This window comes from Vespa velutina, chromosome 2 (genome assembly GCF_912470025.1).
Source record: "Vespa velutina chromosome 2, iVesVel2.1, whole genome shotgun sequence".
NCBI classification, from domain to species: domain Eukaryota; kingdom Metazoa; phylum Arthropoda; class Insecta; order Hymenoptera; family Vespidae; genus Vespa; species Vespa velutina.
This window is the reverse complement of record NC_062189.1, coordinates 8,762,435-8,780,023: the sequence shown is the minus strand read 5'-3', so window position 1 is coordinate 8,780,023 and position 17,589 is coordinate 8,762,435. Positions and strand designations below refer to the sequence as shown.

General features: G+C 34.9%; 2 protein-coding genes across 5 annotated transcripts in view; one reads left to right on the top strand and one right to left on the bottom strand.

The window, feature by feature from the left end:
* LOC124957766 (angiotensin-converting enzyme) overlaps positions 1 to 15,011 on the top strand; it is a 32,693-nt gene extending 17,682 nt beyond the window's left edge. For 2 of the 3 annotated variants that reach the window (XM_047515055.1, XM_047515056.1), the window contains 3 exons: positions 5,740 to 5,880; positions 10,984 to 11,150; positions 13,290 to 15,011. In XM_047515055.1, the coding sequence (XP_047371011.1) occupies positions 5,740 to 5,880; positions 10,984 to 11,150; positions 13,290 to 13,435 (454 nt within the window). In that variant the 3' untranslated portion in view covers positions 13,436 to 15,011. The remainder of the gene's footprint in view (positions 1 to 5,739; positions 5,881 to 10,983; positions 11,151 to 13,289) is intronic. The other variant, XM_047515057.1, reaches the window with a different exon arrangement.
* On the bottom strand, positions 625 to 11,539 carry LOC124957768 (proline-rich protein 4-like). 2 transcript variants are annotated; one of them, XM_047515063.1, is made up of 2 exons: positions 11,485 to 11,539; positions 625 to 2,196 (listed from the first exon to the last, which is right to left on the bottom strand). In XM_047515063.1, exons 1-2 carry the CDS (start codon positions 11,491 to 11,493, stop codon positions 1,078 to 1,080), a joined length of 1,128 nt encoding a protein of 375 aa, XP_047371019.1. In that variant the 5' UTR covers positions 11,494 to 11,539; the 3' UTR covers positions 625 to 1,077. The 2 variants fall into 2 exon arrangements, with proteins under 2 accessions (XP_047371019.1, XP_047371018.1); XM_047515062.1 differs by lacking the exon at positions 11,485 to 11,539 and adding an exon at positions 2,510 to 3,066.
* Positions 15,012 to 17,589: the final 2,578 nt, after the last annotated feature.

The following is a 17,589-nucleotide window of genomic DNA, read 5'->3' as shown; positions in this document are numbered from 1 at the left end:
ATTCTTTTCAACGTATCATCTCTATTATTATACCAAGTAAAAACTGGGTCAGAAAGACGCACCGTCTGCAGTCGATAGTCTCGTACATTTCTCAGAAACTGAATAAGGAAAAGAAAAATTATGAGATGCATAAAAATGATGGCCACACGAAGAGTAAGGAGTTGAGAGGGTAATCGTTTATCGATTTTAAGGAAAACAACTTGGCAGAGGCCATCAAGTGGGTCAGCGATGTCTCACTCAATTTCGTGACACCGATAGGATCACTTCTCTCAAGATATACATACGTACGAACATATCGATGTGTAAGTCTCCTCGAAAAACGAAAGTTTTCATTGGAAAGCTGCACGTACCGTGAAAGAAGGTAACGTCACCGTTGCTCGCATCCTTTTCTCTCTACATGCTTTTCAAATGGCTCTCTTTCATCGTGTGGCAATGTAATAATTTCAAGCATTGATCTTACGTAACGTTACGTCCCTCAATAGGAAATAGAAAATTTTGTCATCTTCTCAACATATTTATATAAATTTTGTAATAGTTCAATGTTCATTGAACTACTTAAAATAAAACGAAAAGAGATACAGGAATATAGTAGGAAAGAAATAATGAGAGCATGAGTAATTTTCTGTCACAATTATATTATTTTATATAAAAAAAAATACATACTTTGCTATCTCGGTACAAAAGTAAGATAAGGGAGAGAACGCGTTTCACTAAAAAGCTCGAGCATCTTAACTAATTTTTTTTCTCCCTCTTTAGCTTGGCACACGTCGCTGTGCCGCGGGCTCCGGATTTCTTTTTATTCTTTATTATTGCGACCGATCTCGAGGATACGATCGAAATCCGATACAAACTCGTAACGAACCTCTCTCATCGAGATATCGGATCCAGGTACAAGTGCGTGTCTATCGAAGTGCAGCTCAACGACGATGATGACGATGACGACGCCAACAACATACCTATTATGCATAATATACTATGAGAAATGCTGGATATCAAGCTGATTCCTCGTCGTTGTCGTCGTCGATCGTCCTCGACCTAGAAGCCACTAATGATGAGGGAGTTATGCCTGTTGATCGATTAATGATGACCATAGTGATATCCATCGCTTCCACCCTCGTAACCACCATAACTATTCTCGTAACCACCGTGATGGACTGGTACAGCTACCGGTACCTTTACTGGAACCGGTATTGGTCTCTCAACTGGGTATGGTACCGGTTTTTCGACATGTACCGGGTACGGTCTGTCGACTGGCACCTTGACCGCATATGGTACAGGCTTCTCCACCGGATATGGTACTGGCTTTTCTACCGGATAGGGCTGAGGTACAGGTACTTTCACTGGAACGGCTACGGGCTTCTCAACGGTCACTGGGTAGGGCCTATCGACAGGTACTTTTACGGGATAGGGCACTGGTTTTTCAACTGGATAAGGTACAGGCTTCTCAATGTGAACTGGATAGGGTTTGGGAACTGGGACATGGACCGGACGATCAACTGGTACCTTCACTGGGTAGGGTACGAGTTTTTCGACCGGATAGGGTGCTGGTACATGGACGGGAACCTTGACTGGATAGGGAACGGGTTTCTCAACGGGGTAGGGCTGTGGTACTGGGACCTTTACAGGAACATGTACTTGCTTTTCAACCGGGTAGGGTTGCGGGACCAAGACCTTGACAGGGTAGGGCCTATCTACGGGAACGTGTACTGGGTAGGGAACTTTCTTCTCGACAGGGTAAGGCTGCGGCACGTGGACTGGGACCTTGACAAGAACTTTCACTGGATAAGGCACGTGCTTCTCTACCGGATAGGGTTGTGGTACTGGAACTTTTACAGGGACTGGTACTGGCTTCTCCACCGGATAAGGGATGTGCTTCTCCACGGGATATGGCACGGCTACGTTCTTAACTACGGTCACGGTCTTAACGTGCTCGTGTCCGTATCCGCCACCATACCCTCCGCCATATCCGCCGTCGTACCCTCCGCTATATCCTCCACCATATCCGTGGCCCAATTCCACACCACCATGTCCAGCCGATCCGACATCATATCCAGCATCATAGCCATAGCCATATCCAAGACCAAGAAGGCCACGCTTCTCCTGCTTCTTTGATGCCACGCTCTTGTCTTCCGCCGCTTTTCCGGCTTCCTCGGCCCAAACGACCGAGAATATAAGAGCGACTACCGCTAAATAGATCTAAAAAATATGGACAAATTCGATTATGTTCGAATCTTCTTGATCGGTGATTCCGAAAATACCGAGATTTACGATTTTTTCCAAAACGGATGATTGGTCGAATAATTGAGACAATTGACAGACAAATTAACGATAAATAACGATAATCAGCTTTATTTCGCGAATTATTTTTCCACCAAATCGATCGTCACTTTCCCGAATATTTCCGATATTTTCTGAATTAACTTTTGCCTGTTCTTTTCACTGACGCGTTATAGTCGATCTATGCTCTCGCGTTTCTCGAAGGACCGCTTCTCGGATAATCTCGACGTACCAGGATTCTCATTTTGGCTCTCACGATGTTCTGGGTACGTCCAGGAGTGAACTGGATGCTGATTGCCGTTCGTTCGGGGCCTTATATACACGGCACACTTTCGCCTTCGCAATACGGACCCCGGGCCCAAGAGCACGCCATATACCCCCCACATTACACCTCTTTGTTCACTTCGAACGACGATGGTCCCACCACTCCCCTTTGGAACAGACTCGAACGAGGAAACGAGCGAGAGAGTGAGAGCGAAAGAGATAGGGATTGGTCCCCCACATACACACCCGCTCTCTCTTTCTCTTTTAGATTTCGTTCTCTTCGTCATCGTTATCGTCGTTGTCGTTGTGGTCGTCTATATTTTTTTCTATATTTCGATCTGTTACAAAAAATGATGGAAAGAAAGAGAGGGAGAATTCTTTCGTTCCAATCGCTATTACACTCGTCCAACAAGAACCGTTCATTTCGCGCCTCTCTCTTGCTACCGATCGATCTCAGAATTTTCTTCCCTCTTCGTATAAATCGTAAAGCTTGTAGTCATCGCACATAAATAGAATCAATGCATCTTGACATGGTGATTCTTGCGCAATAATACAAGTTTCAGTAAAAGACACTTTCCAGAAGGAGGTATACATTTGACAATAACAATTAAAAAATTGAAAGCTTTGCACAAATGTCTTTGATCTTCCCGATTCGTAATAAGTACAATATTTTTGATTCTAAGAGATTTACAAAAAAAAAGCGAAAGTCCGTATTCTGGTTGTCAACGTGACTTCTATCTCCGCTTCCTTTCTTCGATCATTTTTTCTTTCCTTCCTACACAAGTATTCGACTATTCTAGTTAACTATCATATCTTTAAATAGATGAGATCTTCCCACGTTATGCGTTGAATCTGAGGGAAAATTTTCAAAAAAGTTGAGATAATAAAATATTCAAATGTTATAAATATTCGATTTTCTTTAATAAAACTAGTTTAGAGTTAAGTTAATTTTATGTAGGTAATATTAGCAGTAATCTAAGAAACAATTGTACTAACAAAATGTACAAAGAGAATTTCATTTTTCTCTTAGCTCTCGATCGCATGAAACAAGTCCAACGATCGGCACGAATCGACTCCCACGTCATCAACCATCCTCTCTCTTTCTCTGTCACGGTTTCATTTTCGTTTCTTCCTTCATCTAACTCAGATCGCAGATACACAGATACATATATCCACGTCTATAGGCAAACGGCTCTAGACAGAAGCAAGAGCCGTTTGCCTATCGTGCTATAGTTATGGCACGTTACATACCCCGAGACAAGCTCACCTACGATTTATCTCTCTACGATCGCACCGCTACATAAACCATTACTCCCTTTCGTGGGATCGACGAGGCGAGCCTTACGATCCCCATTTTATTTTCTACCGTGTAAGATATGCTTTTATTTCTTTCTTATATGAAAGCGAGAATTATGAATAAGTCATATCCGAAAAGATTCGAATAATATTTTTTCTTTATCAGAATTTGCCGATATTCTATGATCACCCCTTTTACGATTATACTACGTAATTACTTAGCAACTATTACTCTATTTATAGATGCATATGTATATATTTATGCAAAAGAACGACCCAACCTTTCGCCGTGAATACTTTAGCATGATTAATAAAAGAACCGGAACAATCCTACTAATTCCTGCATTCTCATTTAGTATTTCATTTCAGCACCTTATTTTCCTGTTTATAAGATCTTCATTTTCTATTGCAAATTTACCAGCCACGTTAAACGACTTCCGCGTTTAGAATCGTACAACTGGCAAAATTCTCAAACTTTACGCAACTGACTTTCGCAATGTTTACAAGGCGTAAAAAGCAACGATGTAAAATGTATATATAACATGTAAAAAATATCAATATAACTCGGGTAACATCCTCCTTAAAGCTGGCAAGCACGCATTCATTTGAAATCGTGAGATTATTTGAGCACGAAAAAACGTGGACGAATTATCGACGATCTAACAATTTTTCTAGTTGATTTCCGATTGTGAATGGAGCTGGATCATCAATGTAAATGGATGAATCACGGTTCGCCATTCACGGTGAAGATCTCAAACTCATTGATGCATGTAAACCTGATCTAATAGTAAGACAAACGAGACAGCTATATTTTCTTTCCCTCAAGGAAATCAAGATCAAATTAAATTCACCGTTTTTATAATACCTCGAGTAAACTCGGCTACATTCTCTTAGAAACATGAGCACGTTCGCGAAAGGTCACTCAATAAAACTTCAAACGATCTTTGATTCTATTAAATGACATATTTTCGCTTCCTCGGTTTCTTTTTTGATATTACGCTATCGAGTATAATTCAAAATGAAAACGTCACTGTGTTACTTTCAACGTTCGCAAAAGAGCACAAATTATATATTCTTTTACGCGAAAAAATGATAATGTTGTATATAGATATAAAAAATGCAAAATAAATTAAATGTTATTTCAATTTTTCCCAATTAGAACTCAAGATCTTAATTAACTACTTCTACATCCTAATTCTCAAAGACAATGAAAGTCAATAAAATTGTGAGCTCATTGTCGAAAATTGATATGTATTGGATGTTAAAGAGGGAAAATAAAGAGAGAAAAATCGGTCGCAACATATTCGAGTAATAAAATGATCGCTTAACCATTTAAAATCATACCTTAATTGTGGAAAGTAGAAACGACATTCGCGATTTCGATCTACCGCCATCGCCATTACGTAAAGGTCACTGCCGATGAGGAATCTCAGTGAAACGCTGATGTCTTCGCGTGCTCGTATTCAGGATGACCCCATCTCACAAACACGTATATATAAGCATATATAGACACTCTCTTTCTCTCTTGCTATCGTAGAATCAATCTATTAGAGAAAGATAAGTATTGATGGCATCGAATTACTCGACGAAAAGAGACCGAGAATAGAGCTTCATCTCGATAGCCCTGACTTTGAAAATCATTTTTCAAAATCCACGGAAACGTTTCAAGCTAAATCATTGGATTTTATAATTCGTTGACAAATATTATTTTTATCAAAAACTTCGCCATAAAAATTTTTTAATTATTTATATATTACATTTATAAAACATAATAATTACATATCTATATTTAGATAATCTCATGCACTTTATTAGAAATAATATGTTTTCAACCATTCGAAAGTGTCATACCCAAGTTACTTTTTTGTGTCCATCGATACATCGTTTTGTTTATATTTACAGAAATTTCGTGGCTGGAATCCTTCAGTTTCAAATCTACCGTGCTCTATGTCAGGCTGCAGGCCAAAGATTTCCCGATGATCCACGAAGACCACTGCATAAATGTGACTTTTATAGAAGTCCCGAAGTTGGAAGACTTCTTGGGTAAATATACCTTCATATTAATATTATACGAATAATATAAAAATTCTGATGAAATTGAGAAACGAAATAAATGGTGAATATTCACGCGATGAAAGTACGAAACGAGAAAAATGCCAGACCCGTTTATAAATTAAGAAGCCTCGGTTTTACTTTCTATTTTTTTTTTTCATTTTTTGAAATGTGTTTAAAAAACATATTTTAGGTATAGGACAAAATTCTATTATGATTTCATTCTCAACTATTTGTTTGAAACGTCACCTAACATATTCACGAAACTTTTTCTTTATGTAATCGAAATTCTCAGACAAAGCACTGTATTATTTATGCCTATGGATCCGACGAATTTACATCGAATATTTCCGTACAATGAAGCAATGTTCTTATTATTATGTGTCTCGATCTCGCGTCGATAAAATTATCTAACGCATTCGTGTAACTCTCCGAGCGGACGAAGGAAGAAGAAAGAATATGAATCGTGACAAACAAGACAATGGGCAAAGCGAGAGAAGGGAAACTGGAGAAAGAAACGGTTCAATGATACCGTCTCTTCCATCCCCAACGTCCATTACTTGGAAACTTCGAACCTTCACTGGTTCCTTCTAAGATGGTGGAAAGCGATAAATCGCGGGAACTGCTTAGATTGAGCGCATTTCACGAGGAAAACGAGCATTCTCATTTACACGCTCTGCTGCCGTACGCGATCGTGCGATTGTAAATAATAAAATTTAAAAAAGCAGAAAGAAAATGAAAAAAGTCATTAGGCCGAACACCTCTATTTATCGTCAAATCAAAAAACGAATAAAATCAAGATATCTATCACCGATACACTTTCTAATTCTGGTACAATTATTATATAATCAAAATATTGGTATATAATTAGCTTTGTAAATTAGATCATGAATTTTGGTAGAATATTTTTTAATTAATTTACAGTCATCTCTTCAGGCAACACATATCTATATCTATATACTACTTAAATATGCATAACATGATTATCTCATTTCTACAAATATTTCTCATCTTCGTTGATCTATTATCCTGCCGTAGACCGATTTTTAAAATGTCAGATATCTGTGAATATCGTTTGCCTTAATTAGCTAAAGCCACGAAATTATTACCCAAATCTAGTTAGGCCAACCGTTTTAACCCGGGTCTTGACATTTCAGTTTCATTAAAATTCAAGGTTAAAATTCATTGGATACGACAAACCAGCCACAAAAATCTATTTGTCCATGTAGATTTTAACACATTATTACATATTACAACAAAATCGAACAGCATTCTTTCGATATGACATAAATAAGACGATTTTTCAAAACGCTCTTAAAATTCGTATGATTCATAATTTATAAAAGAATAAGTACGTGATGCTATTCATTTTAAAGCTAATCTGCACGATTAATTGACAAAAAGTATTAATCATAGGAAATTACGAAATACTTTGAAGGATAATATTCTTTTTCTTAATTACTGTATTATACGTATATAATATAGGTAAATGTAGTTATAGATATACAATTTCTACATAAAACGGGAAGTGAATCAGCCAAGGTTACAGACTGAAAAGTACGTAGTATAAGAATAATCCAATCTATCGAGGAGACTCACAATAATCACCGTCAGATCGATCATCGATCAGATCGCCTACTTCGGCGGCAATCTCCGGTATTCGATGTCTATCTGGGTCACCGAGAGGAAAACCTTTATTTCATTTCACAATTTCGCTGCGGATAGCCAGCAACTCTCGTCCTTCGACTTTTGTCACAAAGATGAAACTATCGAAATTACGGTCTATCATACCATTTTCTAAAGGTGATCTTGTTACATAGCGATATCTTATACAACGTAAATAAATCAAAGAACGAAACGAAATCGAAGTAATAATATACGAAGAAAGACGTGAAAGTTGGACCGAAAATTTCGATGTATATAGCAATCGTTCTACTAAGCAAATAAATAATTATAATCATTTACTTACATGATCCATTTTCAACGATAGATTAAAATTATTGCGGTAAGAATATATCTGTTCTTTTTGGAAGAAAAACAAAGACAGATATAAATCAATTAGTCATCGACTTAAAAAAAATGTTTTTACGGATTAATTAAGTAGAATTTGGAAACGACTAGATAAGAGTGACGGATTAGTCGCATATCTATATATACATATATATACATAATATACATATATACATATATATACATAATATACATATATACATATATATACATAATATACATATATACATATATATACATAATATGTATATATGTATATATATATATATACATAATATGTATATATGTATATATATATATATATATATGTATATATATATATATATATATATATATATATATATGTACTTGTTCCAAGGCATCGCCTTAACTTTCTGTAATTGAAAATCGATTTAGAACTCTCGTCTTATGCAGTATACAGCTCGCGAAATTAATTTTCAAATAATCAAATATAAAAATAACTTTCAACAATCATCGTCGCAACTAGAAAGGAAGAAGAAGAAAAAAAACTCTATGTGTCGCCATATGTGTAAAACGATCGTCCATGTAAAAAACAAAGAAACTGGAGACATTCGAAGAGAGCGAGAAAGTAAGAGAAAGAAAGAAAGAGAAAGAGAGAGAGAGAGTAGAATGTAAGCAGTTTGTTACAGGTTACATTTCCGTTTTCACTGCGTAAGTAACAGCATGCGCACGAACGCACACGATTTTATTTCGAGCTTCCTCGAGTGGAACGATAAACTCCTCGATAGATTGAACGTAATTTTTTTTATTTTTTAATTAAACGTTTGTTATCTTCCAATAGAGATGATATGATATTAATATTATAAATATACAAATTTATAAATGTATACGATAGCAGAAGGAAGAAATAGATTATAAAATTATATTAAATCTTGGAAGGTATTCTTTTGATTTGCAAAAAATATTACAAATCGGTAGAAGCTTTCTCGATGGTATGAAAAGATTCGTTCGTACGATCGATGCTAACAGCACATGCGACACGCATAACGAGCCATGCTCTCAGCATCCCGTGTTACGAAATTCTTACGACGGTAAGAAAGTGTCTGATTTCGCTAGAACAGGCGCGCGCGAGCACGAGCACGAGACACGAGCATACTCCTCGTCGAGTACCGGAAATTATGAGATCAACATAAATTAGTTTCACGAAAGAGAGGGGAACCTTCCCGACATACCGAATTCCTTTTTGCCAATCGAACAGTTTCCCACGAAGAAAGTTATCCGTTTTCTTTTTCTACATTATATACAAGAACCGGAACTCACTTAAGAACGTATAGACGAATGTATTGTATGTCGTTTTAATATTGATAAGAAACTTTTGTATAATTGTCATTTTGTTTGCTTCCCAAAAGAATTTTTTAATTCTCTACTCTAAATAAGAAAAAAAGATTTCTTATATAATATTAATTTTTTATCATTGTTTTATGTAATCATATATTTCATATTTTCACTTCAAAAGAAAAAAACGAACGATCGTAAAAGCTCGAGAAAACATTGATATTAACACTTTTAATGTTTCTCATTTGCTCGATCATTCTCAAGAGCAAATATCAAAACCCATAAAAAATAGAAATGTTTGTTATTTTGTAGCTCGTTACCGAACGAAATTATACTTTTCGCGGCTTCTTAAAAAGCATCTTTATCGAGTAAAATTGCACCATTCTCTCGGCAGTATACTGTGCAACGATTTCAAATGTTTCAAATTACGTTCGAATGACTCTATTTGAATGACTTCGAACGACGTTTCTACGTAAAGGAAAACGCTTGTTTAATAGAACTAGGAGATATGATGAATCAATAAATTTCTAATTGTTTCATTTCGATACAAATACGAGATTTTTTTATGAAATCTTTTAATCGAATGTTCACGCTCGAAAATAGACTACGATATTCAACAAAACAAAATTTCGAGGTCGTGCAAAGACAGAAATATTAACGAGGTAGACATCGACGTGAGGAAAATTTCAAGGAAATTCCAAGGAAAGCAAGTTTATATTATACGCACGCCAACAGAATTAGACGTCACATCATAACAGAGAACGACTCTCTCGCTGAATCGGTCCAGTTACATCGTAATTCATCGCTTTTACTTCTCAAAGTTGTCGAGTATTATTAAATAATTGTGTTATACATTGAACAAAAATCCGTTCATTTTTCTAGGTTTTTTTTATATTCGATCCAACGCGATACATTCGTGTCCGTATTTGGCATCATTGCATCTCTTTAAACAAATATGAACGACAAATAACAAAAATTTTGAGAGAAGATGTTTCCATGAATAAAATTATAATAAAGAACAGAGCACGATTGAATAACATAATATATACGTTATAAGAAAAATAGATAGAAAGATTAAAAGTAATCGCATAATTTGTTTATTATTTAGTCTTATAAAGTTTATTATTATTAGTATTATAAAGTTATGATGAATAAAAAAAGAAGCCATCCCAGAGAATTAATTTAACAAAAAAGATTATTTTGTTAACACGTAGAATTCGCACAAACCTAATTGGATATGTAGAATTCTCAACGACTATACGATTCAAAGCAAGTAATTTTAAACGAAAGAAAATGAAACACGCTCTCTCGTTGCTCACTCATTACGTACATATATGTATAAACCTCTGATGATTTTCTTTATAAAATTACGCATTGTTGCATCGCAGGACTAGGTAAGTAAATGTAGCTCGATCTAATTATTCACGGATGGGCCTAATTATACAGTGTGTGCGAACAACGCCTTTCTTACTTTTTCTCGATAAGAAGTTAACCGCATACGCGTATATACGCTTCTTTTTCTTGAGAAACGATTCAAGTTCTATTGTGGTATGGAGATGCCATGTAAATATCGAATCTGGAAAGTTTCGATTTATTACAAACAAAATAAAAACTGTTTAAAATGTATTTAATTAATACTCTCTCCGAATATAAGAAAACATTTCGTCAATATATCAAAATATACTCATGTATGCATGTGATTTGAAAGGTATCCATCTTAGAAAATATAATATAAATCGACGTAATTCATCAAAAAAGTTTCTAACGAAATAAATCCGTTTATCACAGAAACTTGATGGAAAAGGGCTCATCAATGCCATGGCAAGAAACACTCGAACAAGCGATCGGAGAGAACAGATTGGATGGATCCGCTTTAAGAGAATATTTCAGACCACTCGAGGACTGGTTGAGAACAGAGAATCTGAGAACCGGTGAGGTTGTTGGTTGGTCTTACGGTAAGAAAATTTTCTTAACAAAAATTATCTCATATAATTAAATTTAATCCAACATTTTTTGTAATCTTTTTTATTTTTTATTTTGTTTATAAACCATATTTCCTTTAACTATTACACGTAAAATGTACAAATCTAATTCTCGTGACGTGTTTACCACTACTAGTAACTTGTTACAAATTATGCAATATCCTACCGTAACAGATTGAAGGTTGCGATTCCCACGTACTACTTACCGGCTAACGCTACAAATACTCCTTCATGTGACGACACACACGATTAAATTACGATACGCTACTGTACCGTTAAAATTATTAGAATTATCGAGCTAGTGTACCTTTCTCATCTTATGCGATCACTCGTTCACCAAATTCGAACTTGAGTAACTAGCACTATCCAACAAATTTGTAATGTGGAGCGTTGCACGAGTTTCGAGGATGATCAATATTTCATATTTTTAAGAAAAATACTTTTTAAATTTATTCATGCCAGGATTAAAAAAAGAAAAAAAAACACAAAACAGATCGATTTTATTTCCGTATAAACATAGAAACGCGAGCTCGGTCACCGATCTAGATAACAGATCGTAAAGTTCTGGGATCCGTGGGATTGAAAAATTTCGAAATCGGAGTAGTCTCTGGTAGTGTAAAAGAGTGTGAGAAGGAAGAAAGGTGTGATAGCGATAGAAATGGAGTAAAAGAAAAAGAGAGAAAGAGAGAAAGAGAGGAAAGGAGGGAAACTATAGTCGTGAGACACGTTCGACAATTCCACTCTCGTTTCCATTGCACGTTGCACCTTAAAAACTCATAACCATCCATGCAATTCAGTCAGTGACGCACCTCGGACGTTCCTGCATGTATGTATCCTGCAACAAAACGAGTGAGTGAATGGCGAGAGAACTCTGGTGGACGCGCGCGCGCGCACCTCTTCCGTATTTTCTTACGTGAGCCAACGTCAAAATTGCGTTCACTCTCGATTCTAGCAGAGCTTCTGAACTCCTCCTCGACTTGGAATGCCAAGCGTAGATTTTCCTTTCTCCTTTTCCCTTCTACGTAGATCTTTGTTCGTCTATACAGCTATACGGAATAAGAATATTCGTATATGTTGATATTTAATCTTACAATTTTTTCTTTCCAAAAGAGTAAATCGATTTTAAAGGAAAGTTTTTAAATTTGATTTCCTAGTCACAGATTCTAGGAATGGTAAATGGAATACCGTCCGTTAGCCTTTATACGAGGTTCTCATATTATACACACAACACACTATTTACTGTCCCATAAATATTACTCTGTTGGAAGTTAAATATTTTCTAATGGTAATTCCGATAAAAGTAACGACAATTTATATTCACGGAACTATAAAACTGGACCAAGGATGGAGTTGAAGATTTTACAAATAATTAACGTGTTATGTAGTGTTCTTATTTAGTACATATGGAAATAAATGTATAATGAATATTTGCAATATATATGAAGAGAATATAAACTTGCTGAAATCGAATGTCGAAAGAAAAATGAAAAGACCGTCTCCTCATAAGCGATTCCGATGGAAAGTACAGATGCGTACGTGACTTGTATCGATCGACTTCGCGAAGAACCCTTTTGATTCTTTTACCTCGTGAATTTTACTTGGAAAGTTTCTTCAAACGAATACGTTGTGTAAATCGGTAATATCGAAGTAGGCCGAGAAACGAGTACCACTCGACTCTTTATCCCGCGACTCCTATCGTATCTCCTCGAGTTTTTTTTTATCTAGATCGCACGAATTCCGAAGTTTCGTAGAGCTTCCCATTCGATCCTCAAGTCGAACATTATCTGAATCTATGAACCAACAAGACTGATATATAGATTAAAGTATTCGATATTATAAATATTTATTTAATCCACATTTAGAAAAAAAATCAACGTATCCGATATTACTATAAATAACTATGGTCTAATGGGCATTCGAATAGATATTTATTTAAATAGATATTTCGATCTTTATAACTGATCAATTTACTGAACTGCGAAACTATAAGCAATTTTAAAGACCAAAGAGAAGGTTTTTGAAACAATCCTGATCATACCGATTAACAACCGACTAAATCGATCGCGCAAACAAAAACTTCTACAGATTTATGTTTTTCATTTATTGTTTCAGATGGCGATTACTGTAAACGTAGTATAGAAACAGCCGGACTACAAGTATACGGAAGTGGTTATTACAATTCAGCATTTTCAATGTTCGAAACGTCTCGGGTACTTAAAACAACGATCATTCTTTTAATTGCGGTATTCCTCTATTGAAAGAAATCGATTAACAAATTCTATACATGAATACAAATTCTAAACATGTGAACTATGAACATTACTAAAAATGGATAAGTATATGCCTAAGAACTATAAAGTGAGAATAAAGAAGTTGAAATCAAGAAGTTTAATCAAAGGGGCCAATGTAAAAGAAATATTGATTTCGTTGATCATTAAGTTTGATCTTTCTTTAATGAATACTCGGTGCACAAAATACTTATGTAATTCTCTAATATAACGTATGTGCCGAACTTATGTATGTTTGTGTGTCACACGAGCGTATAAGTCTTAGTTCCACGCTCATCTGTAATCAATATACTCAGCACTTTTCATTATCTTGATTTAAGCATTGATAAAACATGAATAAAATTATCGACTTTCTCATAATTATTATATTAATAATTTCAATCAATTCACAATTGCGTAAAACTATACAAGTCTCATTTGTTTACAATTTCAACAATATACAATCAAACTATTCTTGCATCGATCATTACATCGGAAAAGCAGTTACAATATATAATATTCTATCCGTTGATAGAAATCATTGCAAGAAAATCATACAGGAACCTGCTATCCGATCTCGTCAGTATAAAATTCGCGTTCGTACTTTTTGTCATTTGCTCGAATGACTTTGTTTCTCGCAATTACATGCGTTTAAAATCTTACTACTTTCTCGAAGATGGATGGAAGAGAATGAGAAAAGAAAGAGAGAGACACAGACACCATAGCTGCTTTCATGCGGTGAAATACAATTGTAGCCAGGAAGAGATGTCCAGAAAGTGGTTCGCCCAGTTTCGTAATTTGAAGACGCGGAAACGACGAGCATCCCGGGAATGTCGAAAAAGTAGCCAAGGAAAGTTGGAGATACGTGCGTTTTCATAAAGTCGAGTAAACACGACAATTCAAAGTGATCCGTTACAGTCCATAGGTGATTCGAAGTTCTCTTCGACTACTTATTTTAAAATGAACAGATACGAATCATAATCGATTATATTGTCGAGAAAGTTTTATTGAAAAGTATGTCACATCAATGCGTTAAAATAATACAATTAACCAAATGATGTTTTATCATCATGTTTAATGACTGAATCAATTCCACATATGCTCTTGGTCATATACTTACGTAATTCGTTAGTGTTCTTAGATCGAACGTGTTGGATGACTGCTCGACTGATTGAACGTTCGTGATAAATGAGAACTTTGTTCTATTATTCGAATGATTGGCGTTAGAGCAGAACAAGCCAATTCTCTTTTAATAATGATAGCGGTCTACTAGATTTCCTCTTATTCGCAATTTCGATTTTACGGATATGTGTGAAACGCATTATCGGTTGCCTGATTAAATCGCCCACTCGATTCCTTATTGCGAAACGAAAATAAAAAAAGAATTTGAAGATTAAAATAAAATAATTATAACATGATTATTTATTTATTCAAAATTAATTTATTCAATATCATGAAATCGTACATACTCTTAATGTAATACCAAATTATATAAAATTAATGTTAAAAATAAGCTACAAGATATACAAATACATGTACAGATGAAAATAAAGAAGGTACCAAAGTATTTAAGGTTCCTTCGAGCGTAATAGAATGGAAGGGTGACATCGAGTAGAAAGGAAGAGTTTTGCGACCTGGCCCAAAACTGGTTCGTCCACTTGCGTAATCGGAAGACCGGGAAGTCGACCCTTTCCGCGAAACGTCTGCAACGCGCACAATGAACCGATTGGTCAGCTAGCAGCCAGCCACTTTCACCATTCACGGATACACGCAAGGAACATTGACGTTAGTGCGTCGTTCGAAACCGATGCTGACTTTTATCTTTTTTTTCTTTTTCATTTTTTTTTTTTTTATCTCTTTAAGAAATAATCGAAATTCCTGAAGTAGTCAAAAATAAGAACGAACCAATTTCATTTGTTTCGAACCAAATAATAATCATTCTTTGATTTCAACATGTATGCTGAGATATGCATGCATTCTTACGATCGACCGCGAAAGTTATTTTCAAGAGAAAAGAAAGTAACGGGAAATGAAGGAGTCTTCGTCGATTCCACAACAACGAAACGAGATTAAGGCGGATTTATTGATACGTTTCATTTTTAATGTCGATCACTTTATCGATACGCTTGATTTCAATGAATAACTAACAATTAATTATAAAATTATTGAAAGAAATGTTCAATAAAAGAAATCCGCTTTATATATTCTCGCGTAAACGATTAAAAAATATAATAAAAGACGAAGCATTGTAATCGCATTTTTGAGAAACGCGGATCTTTATCAATCATTAGAGCGTATACCTTAAATGTATGCTCATTTCATGAAACTAGTGGCCCATAAGTCTAACATATCAAAGATATATCCACTAAGTTAATATCAGTTATTAGAAAGATAATGAGACTTATTACGATGGCTCGTTACAAAGAAACAATGCTCACCTTGCGTAATATCACACAGCTCTCGGCGTTGTTTAACCAATGTCACTGTCTCCAATCGAGTCCACGCGCGAGCAACTTTCTCGGATCCTGTCTCCGCTTCTTCTGTCTCCCCATAGAAAAATAAAATTTTTTAACAAACAATATAATCTGACCGCCTACTTCATTTTTCTAAATGTGTCTCATATATTTTTCTTCGAATATATCCATAACGTGATAAACGACATTATTCAAATTGTCGTTTCAAGTAAACTGCTATATTCAATACGAGCTTATTTATTAACTTCTCCTAATAAAATCGAACAATATGATTTTTCAAAAATGTTAAAAATCGTCTTATTAATATCGTTCGAACGATTTGCTCTGAACGCTGGAATTTATGATGTCGCTTTTATGATGTCGTTTGGATAGTTGTTGGAATTTCCGTCGAAAAGTCAAGGCCGAAAGAAGAGTAGAATTCTTACGTTCCGTTCGAAATTGTTTTTTTAATTTTATTTATTGAATACTAATGCACAAGTTAATAAATTTATCGAACACTTACCTAACGAAAACAAAATTTCTCGATATATTACCCATATGGTAAAAGAATGTAATTAATTTCTTATTAATAGTCAATAACTTTGTGCTTATACTTTAGACCATTATCGAAGACAAGTAAAATCAATCGTATCTCTAACGAGTCGTCTTTATGATCTCATACGTTGTCTTCTTTAATAGTCAAATGAGATGAGAAGGCAGATAAGTTTATACGTACATCTATAGACAGAAACTTTTTTCGAATCTCACTTTCTATTTTTTTAATTCTTACAAATCGCGTATAGATCACGCAATCCGCCAAGGCGTTAATTAAACGATCTCAGAACGACTACGTCGAATGATCTCTAATCGACGCAATCGTTATGCAAGAGGTACCTTTCAACCATGTATTTTCTATTTTATATGTTGATTTTTGTCAACAAAAAGTGGTACCGTACATCGACAAAACGTTACGATAACAACAGACAAAATCGACAAGAAAATATTCTGTTAGATCGAATTTCATTTTTCGTATGGTATTTACGAGAAACTTTCTTATTCGTTTATCTTTAACGTCAATTCTATTAAATATTCTTACAACTAGAGAAACCCCAAAACAGCCTTTCGTTAATAGTTTTATTACATAAATAGATAGATAGAAGAAGAAATTAAATAAAAAGGAACAACTATATAAATAAAATTAGAAAAAGTACTTTCGCTTTTAGTATTTCTAAACGGAAACGTTTTAACTATTTTTAATATCGTAACTATAATCTGTCGATTATACTTACATCGATTTCACGACGACGAAATTCGTATAAATTCAATTTGTGGCTTCTCGAATCAAACGCTATTATTTTTTATTTACAATTAAATCTAAGAAATAATCCAAAGTGAAGATTTATTAGACTTCCTCCATAATGTTTAATTTTATAAGACTATTACAAAATATATAAACCAATCAAGAAATTAATCCAGACATTATGTCGACGACAGTGTTTACATTAATTTTATCGTCTCATCGCTAAAGTCGCGAAAGGATTCTTTCGTTGAACATAAAAGAACATGAAGGTCAAGTAGTAGGAATAAATTAAAAACTTCTCCTCTCGAAATATTTCCACGAAATGATATCAATCGAATCTCATCTTCGAAAAAAAATTCACGAGAAAATAAAAATGGGTAGTCTTAAAGAAA